Source organism: Cucumis sativus, chromosome 2 (genome assembly GCF_000004075.3).
Source record: "Cucumis sativus cultivar 9930 chromosome 2, Cucumber_9930_V3, whole genome shotgun sequence".
In the NCBI taxonomy this organism is placed as follows: domain Eukaryota; kingdom Viridiplantae; phylum Streptophyta; class Magnoliopsida; order Cucurbitales; family Cucurbitaceae; genus Cucumis; species Cucumis sativus.
The window spans coordinates 12,272,034-12,290,179 of record NC_026656.2 but is presented as its reverse complement, the minus strand read 5'-3'; the positions used below and the strand labels follow the sequence as shown (position 1 = coordinate 12,290,179).

The window sequence follows — 18,146 nt, the reverse complement described above, 5'->3', positions numbered from 1 at the left end:
CCTTTACATTGAATGAAACATTTTCCCTACCAAAAGAAAAAACATTTGATGATAAAGACAAGGGAAACAAAGAACAACTCTTTACATACAAACCCCAAAACCCTCTTTTCATTTTGAACAACAATTGATGTTAAGGGCAAAAAACTCCATGTGATTGAAGGAAAGGTAAAGCAGAGACCATGAGAAAGTTTCCCCAACTTCACACCCAGAACAGAACAAACACACAGATTGCAGGTTTTAGGTTTTCTTTCTTTCAAATGGGTCTGGAAGAAACTGTAGAAGATAAGCAAAAGCACGCCAAGAAAGAAAGAAGATGAAAAACAAAACAAAACCCATCTCAGTTTTTGAGGTCAGCTTCTTAATTCGTTCAGATATCTTCCAGATTACTCTTTTCTGTTTTATTCTCCTCCTTAGTATGTTTTTATGGGCCCAAATTCAGAGCAGAATCAATGGAATTGTACAAAAAATTTCACGTGTGTGCTTCTGCTGCAAAACCCCTCCATTTTCTTTTCTTTTTTTGTTTTTCATCTTTGAAAAAAATTTCCCTCTTCCCCATATTGCTTTAAATAGTTATCTGGCATATGAAATCCCTTTGTGTTCTTCTTGCACTGCAGGTGTATCTTTGATGTGTCCTCTATCCTGAACAACGTTCCAAGCAAAGCTAGCTGGCGAAACGAATCCGTACAATGATTGACTTGTGTTCCTTTTTTTTTTTTTTTTCTTATGGAGAAATGCTTGGTTCCCATTTCCTCTTTGTTGGTATTTTCTTAGCCATTGATTTCTTAGTAAGTAAACTCGTGTTTTTTTCCTGCTTTTCTTGGTTGGATTTGATATGTTGTTTACATCATTGTTCTAGAGATTTGAACCTTAATTCTTTTAGTGAATATGCTTGGCTGTATTGAATTGAAACATAAAGCTTAGGAGTGTAAAGTCCTAGCATGTTAGAGCCATAATATTTATCCCAGTTCACCTTGATATCCTTTAAACAATAAAGTGATTGTTAATATCGATTGCTTGTTCAACCTTGTAAATTACGTAATTGTGGGATGCTTTTCTGGATTTTCCTTCCAAGCTATGGAAAATGTCAAGATCAAGTCATACATACTGTAGTAATGGTACGTGTATTTGTAATGATGTTTAGTTTGGCATGTCTATAAACGAGACTAAAGGACTAGTAACAAACGGATGGAAGTTTAGTGTATTGGTTGGTTACGCCAGGGATTGTATTAGTTCTTCAATCTGTAAACAGCCAGGATGAAATATTTTTTGGTATCAAGCATATCCCTGATGACCTGTTTGTTTTGTTTTGTAGTGACTGTTTCGGAATGTTGTTATTGCAATCACAAGGATTGGCTCGAATTCTTTGCCTACTTACTGCTTCATGTAAGTTTATAATGGTCCACAGCTATGAGTTCCCTTGCTATATTTGGTTATTCTTATGTGAATTAAAAGTGACATAATTTACTGGTCTCCAGCTAGAAGATATTGTTGAGCTTTGGCTGGCCCATTTTATATGACTCATACTTCAATTTTCAAAATATTGATAATCATATTCCAACTGATATAATGATATTCTTTTCAACTTAAATATGATATAGAATCTTTGTTGTCCTAGATGCAAAGAATTGAGATGGCCCAACTGGGTTTTTTTGTCTGCTCTTACTTTTCTTTTGTCATAAAAGATACTTGATCAGGGGACCTCATTTTGTTTCTAATCGATATGATATAGCATTGACAAAGTTGTTGTCTTGGGATCTTTATCAGCAGAAATCCTTTTTTTCCATTTCTCTTTGTGATACTGTCTAAATACTTCGAATGTAATAAGATCAATCAATTTATCTTGCTTAAGTATTGATTGTTGAAGATCTACACCATCTACTTACAATGTCTTAGATGTCGACATAATGAGAGTGATTATTTGGGCATTTAGGAATAGAGCTTGCTAACTTCTGCCCTTTTAGGATCCACGTAGCAACTCATTTCAAACACGTTCTAAGAAAGCATCTTGCAACACAATTAGGTAGATAAAACAGTCCAGGTTTTGGGAATAAAATAACGCTATAATAAATCATCTATGACACCCCTCCTTTATGCCTCAACTTAGGTAGAGAAGCCCAAATGTAAGCCATCCATCGTGGATTAATATCTCGAAGCAGGGTTGTGATGGTGTTGTCTATTTTCTACTTGCACTGTCCAAACAAGTAATTTCATTATATTTGGTTGGTAAAAAAGATATTGAGGCTGGCAAATGAAACTTCAGCTGTTGGGATTAATGATGGTGTTTTACAGTTGTTAAGCCAAATAGATAGATTAAGGTTGCAGTTTGAAAATGTGGGAAGACAGATGAATTGGCATTATTGGAACGGTCAATACACGTAAGAAATCAGTTAAAATCAATAGTTCCCTCCAAAAGTAATCTTGGTTTCAATAATTGAGTGGTTTTGCTCAGATGCATGGTTTCTATGTTGATAGTTTCACAATATCTCTTGTGATCATAAACCTCTGTTATACGTTACACCTTTTGTCATTGGACCATTTTGACTTTGGTGAAAACAGCTAGCAAATGAAAATTAATGTAGTAGCCCCAACATCATTAAGTTGCACGAGTCTTAGTCGATGCGATGCTGGCTCCGACCTGGTGACCACAGATGAAAAAACTTTGAACTGATCACTGCTTGATTATTACTTCCCTCACACAGAATGGAATCAAGTTGAGAATGATGTGTGCACTTAGATACACCCTCTGTTGACGTTAAGAATCCTTATCAAGGATCGTCCTACTCCTACCCTTTTTCACATGAAAGTAATACCAGTATCGATTCCTCCTCTCTTGTGGGACTGTTCTGTTACACAATGGTTCTCTTCTTATAAGCCATAGAAAGATTCAATCGTGTTTGATTGTTCCATGAGTAGATGTGAATATGCATTTTTTGTGTAGTTTCTAAAGGCTGAGGGAAAGGATGCCAATTCAATCGTTAAGAAGCAATTATGGCTTTCGTATTCACTGCAGCCTTGCAGGTTGGAAGAAACCGACAAGAATCTTGAATTTTATGGAGAGGAGAAGAATCTCACCATTCCAGCCTAGTTGAATGGTCCAAAGACGGCTGCAAAAGAATAAAGATAGCTTATTATATGGAATCGTTGGAGCCAGTGAGCTTTGAATTTTGAGTTTGCTGTTTTGTTCTCCTCCAAGTTTTGTATACTAGTGAAAGTTAAAGAATTAGAAAAATCATGTGCTTGTGGAATATCTAGAGGGAAAGTTTTGCTTGTATCATTAAGTTTGAGAGTGATCGTGTTGAACTTATTGACAGTGTTCAAGGACTGCATAGACCGTTTGGGAACGTCATAATGTTCTTTGATACAATCCTGTTATGTTGCTTATTGTTTACGTATGAATAGCATCGAGAAGATACACAAAAGCTCACCGAACTCTCGTGTGTGTGACACAAAGATTCTCCTCTGTTTAATATCTGTGATCATTGTGTTGAGATAATGTCAAAACCTTTCATTCATTTCCTTTGTGATAAAGCAAGCATTCTATCATATTTTGGTTGGCAAATTCTCATCTGATTAAGGCTTCTGCATATTGAAAATATTGAAAGTATTATATATGAAGTTTTTTGCACCATCTGAAAAGTTATGAGTTGTTATCTATGTTCTTCCTTTGCTTTGATCAACTGCGACTAAAACTTGCAAAACAAAACTGATCTCTTATTGTTCATTGGGGTGCGACAAATTCTCAGCTTCTCTTTTCTTCATCCCAACGAATGAACCGACGAAGTAACGAATCAAGTTGACCATTTTTTGTTCCAGTCCTTTTCCCATTTGCTACTTTTCTTGTTATGTCATAGCTCAAAATATGTATAAATCTCTTAATCTTTTATTGATTACTTGATATCTAATGTAATTGTCACATGGTTGTTCTTTAGTCCTTCCAATTTACATCAAAAGGAGAAAATTAGGGTTAAAAGAACACTTATAGTTGTGGTTTTTCTTCATTGTTAATGGATAGAACGATTTATTACTTGAACTCTTATGATTTAATTGTTGTACTTCTATATTTATATTTATATTTATATTGAATATTGAATTAGTCCATGGAATTTAGTTGAACAATTCACCCACGAACTTGTAAGCTTATGATTAGACATTGTTTTTTAATTGATTTTTGTTAAAATCACTTTTTAAATCCAACTATAATTTTACTTTCAATTAGATTTTCGTAAAATCAATGATAAATTTTATTTTCTATAAGTTAAAATTGATTTTATATGTTATGTATATTCTTCACAAAGCTAAATTATATCCAAACTTTCAAGTTTGATTTCAATGCTACTAATTGTTTCAATACAAGATATCATTTTTTTTAAATTATAAAGTAAGTATGCCTATTTCTCTTATATTTACTACTAAACAAATAATTAGAGAGAATGAAATATAAAATTTAATTGAAAATATTATAATATGACATTTTTAAAAATATAAATAAGTTGATTTGAAATATAGGAAAATTTTAAAATATAATATAATTGTATTATGAAAGTTCCAATAATCCCAAAATAAGCCTTAGCCCTGTAATATACAACCCTAGTGGTTATTGTATATATGCAAATAGATAAATAAAAATAAATTAAAAATATATAATATTGGAGTTGTTTTGGTATTGGTTAAATGAGCCATGGAGGGTATTTGACCAGAAATGCTTTTTAACCTCTAAAAAGTACTAAAGAATAATGATGGTGGATTTTAGGTATATATCACTTCTTTTCAATTAGCTTTTGGGATGAAGAATATTCTTGTCAAATATTTCAAGAATAAATGATTTACTATAAAGTAGGTTTAAGAATATACTCACACATTTACTTTTTTTTTTATACCTATAATTCATTGAGGGATGATATAAATCATAACATCCTATATTTCATAATCATTTTTTTTCTTATTTGTTTTTATTTTCTAAAAACTTTCAGGATTGTTTTCATTTTTTTTTTTCACCTTTAAATTCTTAATCAATTTTGTAAACATTGAAATTTATGTTTATAGGTTTATTTTTTAAAAAAAATCATTTGTCACACGAAGAGGCAAGAAGGATGGAATTGACTAACCTAAACTAATATGGATTTACCTACCTAAATTTACCTTGCCTTACAATTTGATAGAAAAAAATGGACTGAGTTTTGATTTATGTCTGGAAACATTTAAAGAAGAACCAGCTTTTGACTAGTTCCACTCGAGCCTACTCCGAAATAGAGTGCAAAGTTCCTTTTGCCCATTTTACATATATTAGTTGCTTGGGACATTACGTAATTTACATTAGTCAAATTTTAAAATAACTTTGAAGCTAATTTTAATTGAATAAGACCATATCTTTTGTTTCTAAGACGGCTTTACAGGAGAGATGATAGGGAGTCGTAGCAACAATTGGAATCAACCTTAATCAGCATACAAGATAACTGAAATCGAAAATTAGATGAGAGTCGATTCTTTTACATCGTAAAAAAAATTAAAAGAATAAAATTATCGAGAAATGTATGTTATTTGTTAATAAAGTTTTGAATTGAATTTGGATTTGTTTTTCCATGCATCAAGAACCATAAAAGAATAAAGGTAACCCTCAAAAGTAAAAGTGACCATAGGTGGTTAGTTTAGAATATTTTCAATTCAATACAATTTGAGGTTTGCAAAATTTTCAAACCCAAATTATTGAGGGAGATGGGACATTTACATATGAATATTATTCAAATACACCTAATTACAAAATATATTAACCAAATAGAATATTACAATATTATATTTATGGCCAACAAAATTTATTGAAATTAAAAATAAAGAATTGTGTAAAATGACTCCCAGTCTCTATCACGACAAAGTTGTTCAATAGACTTTTTTTATTTTTTATTTTTAACACCTCCTAATTTTCTTACTTAATTATTTTAAATCATTTATAATTATTAAATTTATTTAGTGTAACTTGTTGATTAACTAAATATATATGGTCATGTATATTAAATTAAAGATTTGAGAATTTGGTGGGAATGTTATTAATTATGATAATATTATATGGTTTTGGTCATATAATTAACAAGTGAAAAAATGATGATGATATATTTAAATATGATTTTTGGAAAAAGAATGGAATATTCCAAATTTTTAGAGAGTTTTATTAACTATCTTAAATTATTTTGTGTTATCTCCGACCTAAAATTGAATTGTTGTATTAAAATAATTCACGTGAAAATAATTATTTTGTGTTATCTTCAAGCACGTGATCTTCAAGCCTCCATCTTCAAGCGTACCTTCCATCTTCAAGCTCAATACAAAGTCGTTTTTCACAAACTCACGTAATAAAAAATTTGTTCCTTCATTTTTTAGTTGACAGTTTGCAAACTCCAGCATCTCCATTTTCGAACATAAATTTTATGATAAAGACACTAAAACTCCATCTGTTATCTTACATTTTCAAACCAAAATTACTAAAATTTCATCTTCAAGCTACTAAATCTCCAAACCAAAAGAAGACAAGTTTTAGAAAATGTAGTGGAGAAGACTCATTTTTTAATAACAAAAATGATATTGCAAAAAACTTCTAAAATTTCAAAAGTTTTGAATTCAATTTACGTGTAATTAAAGGTAAAGTTATAAACTTTAGAGTGGTTTTTTTAAAAATAAATAAATAAAGACATTTTATATTAACATTATTATTACATTTAATGATAATTAATAATTAGAAATCATTTTTATTAATTAGCAATATGTATTTAACAAGTGACAAAACTATCTATCAAATTAATTTTAAAAATGATTGGGTAAAATAGGAAAAAAATTTATCCATACACTAGCTTTTATATATAGTATAGATTTTGGTGTAATAATAATAATAATAATGAAGCATTATTATTATTACTATTATTAATGGTTATAAATGTTTAATGTTTGCATTAAAGAAAAAGAGTTATCTTCTTTCCTAAGAAACCTTAATCGCCATCTTTACTGTGTCACCCCACCCCGTCCAGCTACACCCTGTAGTTGTTTGTGCCACTTACCTGCTTTCTCTGCTGCTACCCTTTGTCATCAGCACGCTGCTGCTCACCGATCTTGGTTTGGTGAGTTTAGGTAAGTGTTTATTGTGGGATTGTAATATCGTTAATTAAGACCCTTAATTAAGTTTATCGTTGAAATTGATTTTAATTTCATGCTCTTTCGAAGGTCCTTTTGGTAAAGATTGAGATTTTCTTTTGCAAAGCTTGAAGATTTAAACGTGAATTTTTCAAACCACTATCTTACACACCAATCGATCATGATTCATGGTTTGACGGACTCGATCTAATGCATTCACTAGACCATGTGTGTTCGTGTTCCTTTGGGATCACAAGATTAATATGAAAGTTAATGACTTAGTCTACCACTATTGGGATAGATCACCTAGTGGAATGGAATCCACTATTGGTGGGATGGAACCCATTATTCGTCTCTTATTGGTCCCTCATGGAAATCTAACTACAAAAGAAAAGGTTTGTAAGGTCTATTAAGTACAACTCAATGGTAGAAAAATTGAAGTCCAAACATATTGTCTTCCAGCTTATGTTAGCTTCTCCACTAATGTTTTTAAAAGTTTATAGAATATGAAAATTCTAATATTTGCATTTTTAATTCCTTAAAAACAAAATTTGATTAAATTAAAAGTTTTAGTTCTTAAATATGGAGGCTTATATTTCATTCTTTTTATTTGGTTCCTAAACATGTATTTTTAAGCTGATGTCTAATAATCTCCAAAAAATTTAAAAAAAAAAACTTAATAGTTTTATTTGTACCAAAGCTACACTTAGGTAAAACAAAACAATTTTATACCATATAATAATATTTCACATCTCGCAAATTGAAAGGATACTTACTATTTTTTGGGATATTATATCACCCAATTTCTTCTCCTCAAACAACACCCACTCCTGTTATCAATTGGTTCTCTCTCCATACTTACACATGCCTAAAAATATATTTTAATAAAAATTTGAAACTAAGGATAAAAATATAGTTATTCGTACGAGTTGAGTTAATTTAAAATGTTGTTTGAATTGAAAATTTTAATTAACCTATCGATTTTGAAAATTTTACTTATTTAATAAAAGATCAACAAATTGTGAATTTTGAAGATTTCTTTTTAAATATTATGCCTTATAATTTTCATTACATACATTAACATTACGGACATTTACAAACATTAATATTTTTTTCGTACAAACTGTAAACTTTACCTTATTCGAGAAATTTTGAGGGTAAAATATTTTTTTGGAAACAAGTTCACAGTTCGAATTTCAAAAAGAAATTAAATATCATTAAAAAAAAGGTAAAGTTTACAGTTTGTACGAAAAAAAAACACAAAGAAATTTTGAAAATTGTAAGCATCTTCCTTGTACAAATAAATTCACTATAAAGGGCAATAATTTATTAATATTAAAAGCATACAAATAACGCAACAAAATAATTATAAAATCTGACAAGATATAAAGATAATCAACTTTTCAACTCAAAACGCGGCCCAATAGTCAGGCCCATGTGAGAAGTCACCAAAGCACAGGCCCACAATATTCCCACGTTCACAACAAAACGACAAAATACATTACTATGAAAACGAATATTCCGGGAAATTATTATTCAGATTCCCCAACATGGCCGACCCATCGTGGGCCCACACAATAAAGCCAAAATTATTCCATTAAATTTATCTCTAACAATTGAAAATATCTACCAAGATATTTATTTTTGAAGCTGTCACAATTGGATCAGAACGAAACAACATCCAACCATCCATTTTTCTCCAAAACAAGGAAAATATTTAATACTACCGCTATGAAGAAAAAGTTGAATTGCTTTTGATATTCAATCTTTGATAGAAGAATATCTTGACCATGGCGAAAATTTCAATAATGGATATTTGAAGATTGAAAAAAAGAAAGAAATGATGTGCGAGAACGAAGATCTGTACTTCATTTTCTTATGTAATTTTTTTCATCATCGGTAACATTGATCGGAACACGAAACCCATCGGTAATCGGTCAAAAAAGAGAGCACCCAAACAGAACAGGAACAAAGCCACAAAATGAAAACGAAAGAAAAGATCCTGCTAAGATTTTTCTTATCATCATCACACTAATATTTCGAAGCCAAAAGCTAAAAAGAAATCATAAAACCCCGCCTAATTTCTCCATCCACCTTCAGATCCACCGCCACCACTTCCCCTGGAGTCACGTCCACCACCGTAACCACCTCCACCACCGTAACCACGGTCACGTCCTCCTCCGTATCCACCACCACCTCCTCCGTATCCACCACCACCTCCGCCTCCGTATCCTCCACCACCACCGCGGCTAAATCCTCCGCCGTCACGACGTCCACCGTATCCACCTCCACCGCCACCTCCACGGTTGTAACCACCACCACCTCCTCCACCTCTTTGCTGCGCCTCGTTAACGGTAATATTACGTCCGTCGAGAATATGACCATTCATCGCTTCAATGGCACTTCTCATGGCCTCTTCCTCAAGAAACGTGACGAATCCAAATCCTCTCGACCTTCCGGTCTCACGATCGCTAACGATCTGATGAAAAAAAAAGGAAACACAAGATCAGTCACAGAACAACACCGATAAACACAGACACGACTAAAAATCAAGAAAAAAAAAAGAAACCGATCGTTCTTCGTCTCTGTAAACAGGATGAAGGTAAACGTACCGATTAAAGGAGAGTAATAAAAGTAACAGATATCAAGAGTAGTAGTAGTAGTAAAGTAACACAAAACAGTCACAGATTGAGAGATCAGATTAAGGATGGAGAAAGCCGATTCGGAACAAATCCAGATCTCGACGTCAAACGGACCTTGGCTTCAACGATTTCACCATATACGGAAAACGCCTTCTCTAAGGAATTACTATCAGTGGCCCAAGCAAGGCCACCCACAAAGCAACGGAACTCAACAGAGGAGGAAGCCATGGGAACGAGAAGGAAAAGAACCGTAATGGAAGTGTAGAATGAATGAAATGGAGAAGAAGTTTAGGGTTTCTTATATAGAAGGGGAGAAGTAACTAGGGTTAGTTTTAGGGTTTGCTGGAAATTGAACAAACGCGGTTGTTTTGTAAATCAGGGTTAACTTAAAAGGCGGTGTGATTGGCACCTTGTTTGGATCCACCTTTAAATCTTATCCTTCACTTAGCTTAACTCTATTCCTGCCCCTTCTTCGGTTTAAGATATTTTTCCACTTTTCAAAATATCTTTACTTTTCACCAACCACTCCCCATCCATTTCCATATTTACCTTATCAACCCATCCATGTTTTTATTTTTAATTACTTCTCTTCTTTATTCTCAATTCAAATTATCATTAACTTTTTTATAATATTTAAAAAAAAAAAAAAAAAGTAGTGATTGATAGAGTGAGAGTGGAACCTATATTAAATAGGTTGACTCATGGTTGGGCTCTGTGTCAACTTTTACCCTTCGTCGTCATGGTTCATTTGAACTTTTACTTCGACAATAATTGACTTGGTTGGAATATCGACAATATTTTTGTCTATCTTATTTTAAAAGTTAGACATCAATTATAAAATTTCATAAATAATTTTTATGAATAGATAAATTCTTCCTAAAACTCATTCAGAAGTGTTTTATTAAATTATAACTATCCAATCATATAGATTAAATTTTAACTTTCTCTAAATTATGGATTGAACCTCCAAAATACATCAATCAATTCATCTTGATGAAATTAAAAATTGTAAAGTATTCTTTATCATTTTAATCTTAATTTACTTTTAAATATTCAAATTGAATGATTAAATGTAAGTTGTATTAAAATTTGGAAACTAAATTTAAGTTTGATTGAAATTAGGAAATGAGTGACTAAATTGGAGAGAGAGAGAAAGAGAGCAAAATGGTATTTTAGCAGTAAATTTTGAAGTAAGAGTTCACAAATATTACTAAATTTAGAGATGAATTTTAATTATGCTTTTTCTAATTTAGATATTTTTATTCACGGCGTAATTTTAGATTTCCTTTCTTTAAGCGTAAATTTAGAATTTATTTTCCTTTTAAAATTAATGGACACTAATGATGTCATTGACTAAATTAGTTCCACAATCAATCAAAACGGTTACATGAAACCCTTATGATTAGTCAATCTGAACCAACCATTTGTTTGATTAAGGTATATATCAACCATCAAATACACAATCCATCTCCATTTATCTTACATTTTAAAAATTAGTTTATTTCAATCTTCTTTTTTAATTTTTTAATTGTTTTCTTCTAGTTTTTCTCAATTACCATTTTTACCCTAATTAAAATTAAACGATTTCTTTCTATAACTCTACTCCAATTCTAAAAAAATAAATTTTAGTTTATCAGTTTTCAAAAAAAAATTGCTTCATTTAAAAATAATCATAACCTTATAAAGTTGATAACAAATTGTAGATTTATGGATGAAATAAGTAGGGTTCTTTTAAGACGTGTGCCAATGACAATGTGGGCTACAATTTTTCAACTTCAAGTGGGTGGAGCTTCACCCATGTTTTGAGATTTAAAAATATATATATCATTTAAAGTCTAACCATCAACATTAACACCCAAACAATTTTGAGAATGATCCAATCCGGGCCAAAATAAAAACTCAATCCCTATTATCAAAGCTAGAAGAGGAGATGATGACAAAGTAACCTCTCTAGATGCCATGCACCAATGAGGCTCTAGCCAATCGATGAGCTAACTCATTTGCAAAACAAGGACACCACACACAATACTACCATACAAAGCTAAAGCCAATACACACTCAACAAAACCCAACAACTCAAAAGTATCCACAAAAATATGGGATAATGAACTAATTAGCACAGAACAATTAGACTCAATAATAATCGGGAAGGGGCACCTCATCAAAAGTGTTAATGAGGGCATGCAAACCTCTAACCATATCAAGAGCTTCTAAGATCTCAATGGGCCAATTGAAAAAACAAAAAAAAATTATCTCACAAGCGACGAGAATGAGATATCCCAAAGAGTCACGAACCACTCAATTGAGGTCATTGATCTAATCATGATCACTCCAAATGCATCTGAACTGAATGTGCAACACATGACTTGTCCGATTTTCTATTCTAAAAGGAGAAGGTTGAGACTTATCAAGCCTCCAAAACTCCTCTACATGCAAGGAAATTTTGTCTAAGAACCGAGAACTAAGGGCTAGTTGGTGTTCACACCTACTATATAATAATTAAATTATGATTTCACATTTATGAAAATATTAGTTTTCTTTTACTCTTACTTTCAAATTATGTAATCTAATTACAATTTTGTCCTTATAAATTCAAATAAAAAAAATATTTTTAGTCCCCGAGTTTTTAGGTGTAGGTTTATTTGATTCTTTAGTTTTTAAAATGTACTATTTTAGTTCCTGAGGACGTGTGTAAGGCACGAAGTGGACTGGACTATAATAGTTCACTTTTTATTTGGGGTAAGGTTTAATTTAGTTCGGGATTAGTATTAGGATTATTTCAAATAACCCTTATTGTTATTATTCAATCTGAAGTGGGTGTTTGTTTCAATGGTTGTTCAGCTCGTCGAACAACTTTTGCATACCAACCGTCGTCGATCAATCTTTGACTACCATTTTAAATGACTCCATCAATCAACTTTTGGTGATCAGCGCCAACCAACCTTCATTCGCAACCGATCAAACTTAAAACTTTTTAAATAAAAACACTTTTAAAATAGAGTTGTCAACTCATTCATGTTTGTATTTTAAGAAGTATTTATAAAAAACGTTTAAGCAAAAATGAAATTTTGAAAAAACTTTTTTATAAATCATTCCAAATACAATCTTGGTTTAATTATAATAATATTTTTTTTAAGGATTCTTCTAAACTTATTATTATTAGATTTAAAAAAAAAAAAAATTATCTCTCATCCTTGATTTGTTTAAAATTAACTTTCCTTCAATATACATATATATTTTGGAAGAGCTGAAAAAGTAAATATAATTTTAAAAATACTCATTGATTATATGATTATTTTTCAATATTTGATATCTTTACTAGTAATTAAATATGAAATATGTTCAAATATAATTTTTGTATCTATATTTTAGGTTTTACTTCATACAAGTGTCTATACTTAATCATCTAATTAAGAATTAGTCTATGTACTTTCGAATAAACCCTAAAACAAGTTCATTTAAATTAATTTTTATTAAATACAAGTTAAATAGTACTAATAATTTGTTTATTTATTTTAATAGAAGTGTTATCAATAATGAACTAAGAGTAAATTAATTTATTAAAACTAAACTAACTAAAGTTTGAACAATTTTATAATTTATTGACTATGCAAACGTTCATATTGCTTTTTACGTATATTTATTGGCTAAATTATAAAAAATGTCCCTCAACTTTTATGTTTATACAAAAAATATCCCTAAATCATGTGTCGTTATACTTTTGAAAAGGGTTAAAAAAATACCCTTATCCTTAAGTTTGGATGAAAATGGTTTAAATTATATTTAAAAAATACCCCTAAATTGTTGAAAATTTTCACAAACACCCTTAAACGTGTAAACTATTCAAAAATATTTCCATTTATCTAATTTTTACATCAAATTTCTTAGCCCTAAACAAAAACCAAAATTTTAAGTTAAAACTATAGTTTTAAATTTACATCGTTATATGATATTTTTATTGATATTTTCATATTTCTATAGGTTCAATATTGATATAATGTGTGAATCGATATTTTCATTACATCTTATAAAATTTCATAAATCACCGAAAAACAAACATACAAATGATGCTAATATAAAAATAGACATATTTACTTATTTGAAAATGATAAGATATTTATTTTCTAATTTAAAATTATTTTTGAATTTGTTGTTTTTATAATTTTTCATAAATATCCTTCAAAATACAAAATTTTGTACCACTAAGATACTCATATTGCAATCAAATAAAAAAAATCTCACATTAATAGATCTATTAAACTACCACACTTTATTAATAATCAAATACATTCTTTTATTTAACAATTAAATTTGTAAGTTAATTACAAACAATTGCTATTAAGATTAGTTATATTTGTGATCTATCATCGTATGTAAAATAAATTTAAAACTATGGTTTTAACTTAAATTTTGAATTTTGATTTTAGTTGGTATGAGAATTAGCTTAAAATTTGAATCTACGAGATTATTTCTTAAAAAAGCAAAAATATTTTTAAAACTTTTCAATAGTTGAAGGGTATTTTAAAACAAAACTTTAACGATTTTAATTTAAAACCAATAATAAGTGTATTTGTAAACTATTTTGGAAAGTTTAAGGGCCATTTTTTAATTTTCAAAAGTTTACCTGTATATTTTTAATACAAACTTTTCTTTAATTTAGCATATATATATATATACACACACACACTTCTTTTTTATAAAATTGTTGGGCCAAAAGTTCCATGCCTTTTCATTCTAGCCCAGTCATCAATTCAATTATCAAGCTGGCCCAATAGAAAAATAGTGTTGCAACTCTTACATCTTTTTTTGGGTTCTGTTGGCTCACTATTCACATTTCCATTTCTTTTGTTTTCATGAGAGGAAGATTCTAATTTGTGGGAGCACCCATCTTTGTTAGTTGCTACCAATATTTTCCTCATTTTTTACCATCTAAAAAATAATAATAACCCTGTACTATAACACAAATATCCAAGTTAGCGTAAACATAATTTTCATCAAATCAAATGATTTCTTCAATTTACTTACTTTCTTCTCGTGTTTTAGATGTTAGTCGATATAGAGCAATTTATATATATGATTATATGTGTGGACAACAACATGATAGTAGTTAAAAAGGAACAAGAAGAAGAAGATATAAAAAAACATTTTGTAATTAAATCATTTTTAAAATATAAAACTATAAAAAGACATATGCACTAGACATTTAGTGTGTGACCATTTAATTTTCTTAAGTTGCTTATTCCAATTAATGAAAATGGCAAGAAGAAAATGACAATTATTATGTAGAGAATAATGTTAATTTTTTTAAGCTAAAGTTTAATCTAAGTTATTGTACTTCTAATTAACTATGTTTACATGTTTAAAAACCATTTGAGATTGATAGATTTAAAACCATTTTTAAAATGAGCACTTGATAGGTGCATTATCAAGTACTTTTAGCTCAACACAACGACTGTTTCTTTTTATTATTATTATTGCAACATTTCTCTTTATTTTATTACTTACCTAGTTGTAATATTAATTTAATTTTCCTCTTTTATTTTAGTTCAAGATTCTTCTTCCTTTATCTGAGAAAACAAATAGTTTAAAATTCAAATATCCACCACCTTTTAGTTTTATCGACACATTTTCCTTTTTTCCTCGTCTTGCTTGGAAGCATTTTCAAATTTCAAATATAGCAAATAGTTTAAATATCCTAAATTAACTATGATAATAAGTATGAATAATTGAATTTGAGAATAATTAAAAGTTGACATGTGTCTCAAATTGAAATGGAATACATTAATGGACTAATTCTAATCATGTCTTGTTTATTTGAATTAAAATTCACGTTAGCTTAAAAATAAGCTTAATTTAATCTAAATAGTAAATATGACTCAAATGCTTACTCATATTGAGCCCGTAAGTCTGACCTATGGACCAACAAAGCCCAAACTTACAGTGGTCTTAAAAAAAATAATTTACTTGAAAAGAATTCTCCCATCACAATCAACATCAACATAAGTTCAACTCGACAAAACACGTTTCTCCAAAAACTTTATACAAACAATAGCAAAATTTTAAATTCTATTAATATCTATCTCCAACATTCATAAAACTCTTTCGCATTAAAGTAATCTAAAATTTTGTTATATTTAATAAATATACTTATTGAGGGGTGATTATATTTATTTTATGGTTGAGTTTAGTTTTGGTGGTCATGTATATATTTTCACATCAATTCAATAAAAGTATTTGGATTTTACTCCATACCTAAATATGACTTTAATTTTGAAAATTTTTAAATGTACCTTTCAAAATGGTTGTAGACTTATATAAATTATTACTTTTCAAACATTTAAAAACTCACATCAACATTTATTAAAGATTATATACTTCCATATATATATATATATAAATAAAGTTAAAAGATCAATTTGCTCCTATTTTTGTTCAATATATTTTACTTTTGTTTCTATACTGTTAATTATTAAAATTAAATGTATGCACTTACCATAAATTTCAAATTTAATTTTTGTAATCAGTTTGTTGTTAGATTTTTAATATAAGAAAGAACTATATGCAATAGCATTTTTCTTATGAATTACGAAAATATACTCATATTTATTATAGAAATTCTCATATATGGAAAAAAATTAAAAATATTTTATAAAATATAATAAAAGAAATATTTATAAAATATAATAAAAGAAATTAAAATAGAGTAAAAAAAATTGAATAAACTTTGTTATACCTTGTAAATAGTTTCAATTTTTTTTTTGAATGACTTTGGAAGGTTAAATTTAATTCTATAAAAAATGAATTTGGTCAATGAAATTATAAAAACTAAAATAAAAAGAAAACAAATATAAAAATAATTTTATAAATTAAAATGACATTTTATATTTAATTAGTGAAAATTGATCCAATAGAGATATAAAAATAATAAGAAAACCCTATTTGGTTATTTAGTTTTTAAAAAAATTTATTATAAAAGGAAAAGTATTCTTAAAATTTTCATTAAATCTAACAAGCGTTTAAATCAAAGAAAAATAAATAGAGATTTTCTTGATTTAAATGCTAGAATATTTTTTTAAATGCAATAAAAAAACAAAAAAAATTTATAAAATATAACGAATATTCTATAGAATTTACTCTTTGATGATGGCTTTTATAAAAGTTACAGTATTATTGTTGATTTTGTTATAAAATTAACAAGGCCGACATCCAACTTAGTGTCACATCTATCATATTAATGATTTATGATTTATAGTTGCTTTTCATTTTGAATTTTCTTTCTTTTATGATCTTTAAACTATTTATTTGTTTTGTTATTTTTAGTTGACTTTTAAATAAAAATAATAATTTGGAAAAAAATTGAGTGAACAAAGAAAAGGGAGAGAGCTTGACAAAGAAAGAGAGCTTCCATTTTTATGAGTCCCATCACATCATTACCTTACCAATTTCTTTCGCCAGACCCATTCAACAAATTTCTTCTCTTTTTTTTTTCCTTTCTCATAATTCTTTTTTTTATGAACAAAACTTATCTTTTAAAAAAATGTTATTTCTTGTTGATATTTTAAATTCAAATTTTGTGTTCAAAGGATGCTTTTTTTTAAAAAAATAAAAAATTGGTCTGCCTTGTTCATTAGATAAATATTATATTGGTTGAGATTGCTTAAGGCACGATCCAAAGTCCATGTTGAACCTAAAATATATCGAAAAAAACATATAAGAGTGTGATCCTAAAAGAAAAGTACTAGTGTTTTGCAGTTTGGATCAACCAACTATACCAACGAATGTATATTAATAATAAACAATCAAATAGAGTTAAGTTTGACACTCTACAACGTTGAACTCTAGAAACATCATTAAGATAAGTAATCATCAAGTGATAGACTCAAACTTACTTTTTTTTTTTTATGTGAATTAGTCACTCTCTAGATATTATTAAAGGATAATTAGTATATTTTAGTTTAATATTTATTGAAGTTATTAATTTGGTTGAAGTAGTAATTTTAGAAAGAATGAATTAATTAGTTATATTTTCTCATAAGACTATAATAGGCAATTTAGGCTTGTAATTGAAAGTTATCATCATATTTTGAACATGATTCTTTGATAGAGTCATCTCTTTAAGGGTGCGTTTCTCTTTATCGGTTATAGATTTGTGAATTTTCCTTTGATTAGCCATCGATTTAGCTTAAACCGTTAAATCAAATAGTAGGCTTAGCAACACATCAATGTAAGATCTTTTGCATAAGTAATAAAGGTATGTTTTATGTATGAAATTGTTAGGACCAACAATTTCACAATTATGCACATACAAAAAAGAAAATATTTTTGTATTCTACATGTACAGAAACAAAATGCATAAATATAAGAGGTATTTTTAAAAATAGCAAAATA

At 28.9% G+C, this 18,146-nt stretch overlaps 1 protein-coding gene and 1 long non-coding RNA gene across 2 annotated transcripts; one reads left to right on the top strand and one right to left on the bottom strand.

Annotated features, from left to right (window-relative positions):
* The first annotated feature begins 29 nt into the window (after positions 1–29).
* On the top strand, positions 30–3,512 carry LOC105434602. The gene is made up of 3 exons (XR_968701.2): positions 30–349; positions 615–1,383; positions 3,011–3,512. It is a non-coding gene; the product is annotated as an uncharacterized LOC105434602 (long non-coding RNA).
* A 5,450-nt stretch (positions 3,513–8,962) lies between these two features.
* On the bottom strand, positions 8,963–10,138 carry LOC101211933 (glycine-rich RNA-binding protein 1). The gene is made up of 2 exons (XM_004148797.3): positions 9,873–10,138; positions 8,963–9,595 (listed from the first exon to the last, which is right to left on the bottom strand). Exons 1-2 carry the CDS (start codon positions 9,984–9,986, stop codon positions 9,194–9,196), a joined length of 516 nt encoding a protein of 171 aa, XP_004148845.3. The 5' UTR covers positions 9,987–10,138; the 3' UTR covers positions 8,963–9,193.
* Between the last annotated feature and the right edge of the window lie 8,008 nt (positions 10,139–18,146).

What these genes read in the sequence shown, in the direction of transcription:
- LOC101211933 (XM_004148797.3), bottom strand. Translation starts at nt 9,986, where the DNA reads ATGGCTTCCTCCTCTGTTGAGTTCCGTTGCTTTGTGGGTGGCCTTGCT. An exon ending in GTGAAATCGTTGAAGCCAAG is followed by an intron (nt 9,596 to 9,872) that starts GTCCGTTTGACG and finishes TTTTTTCATCAG; the next exon opens with ATCGTTAGCGATCGTGAGAC.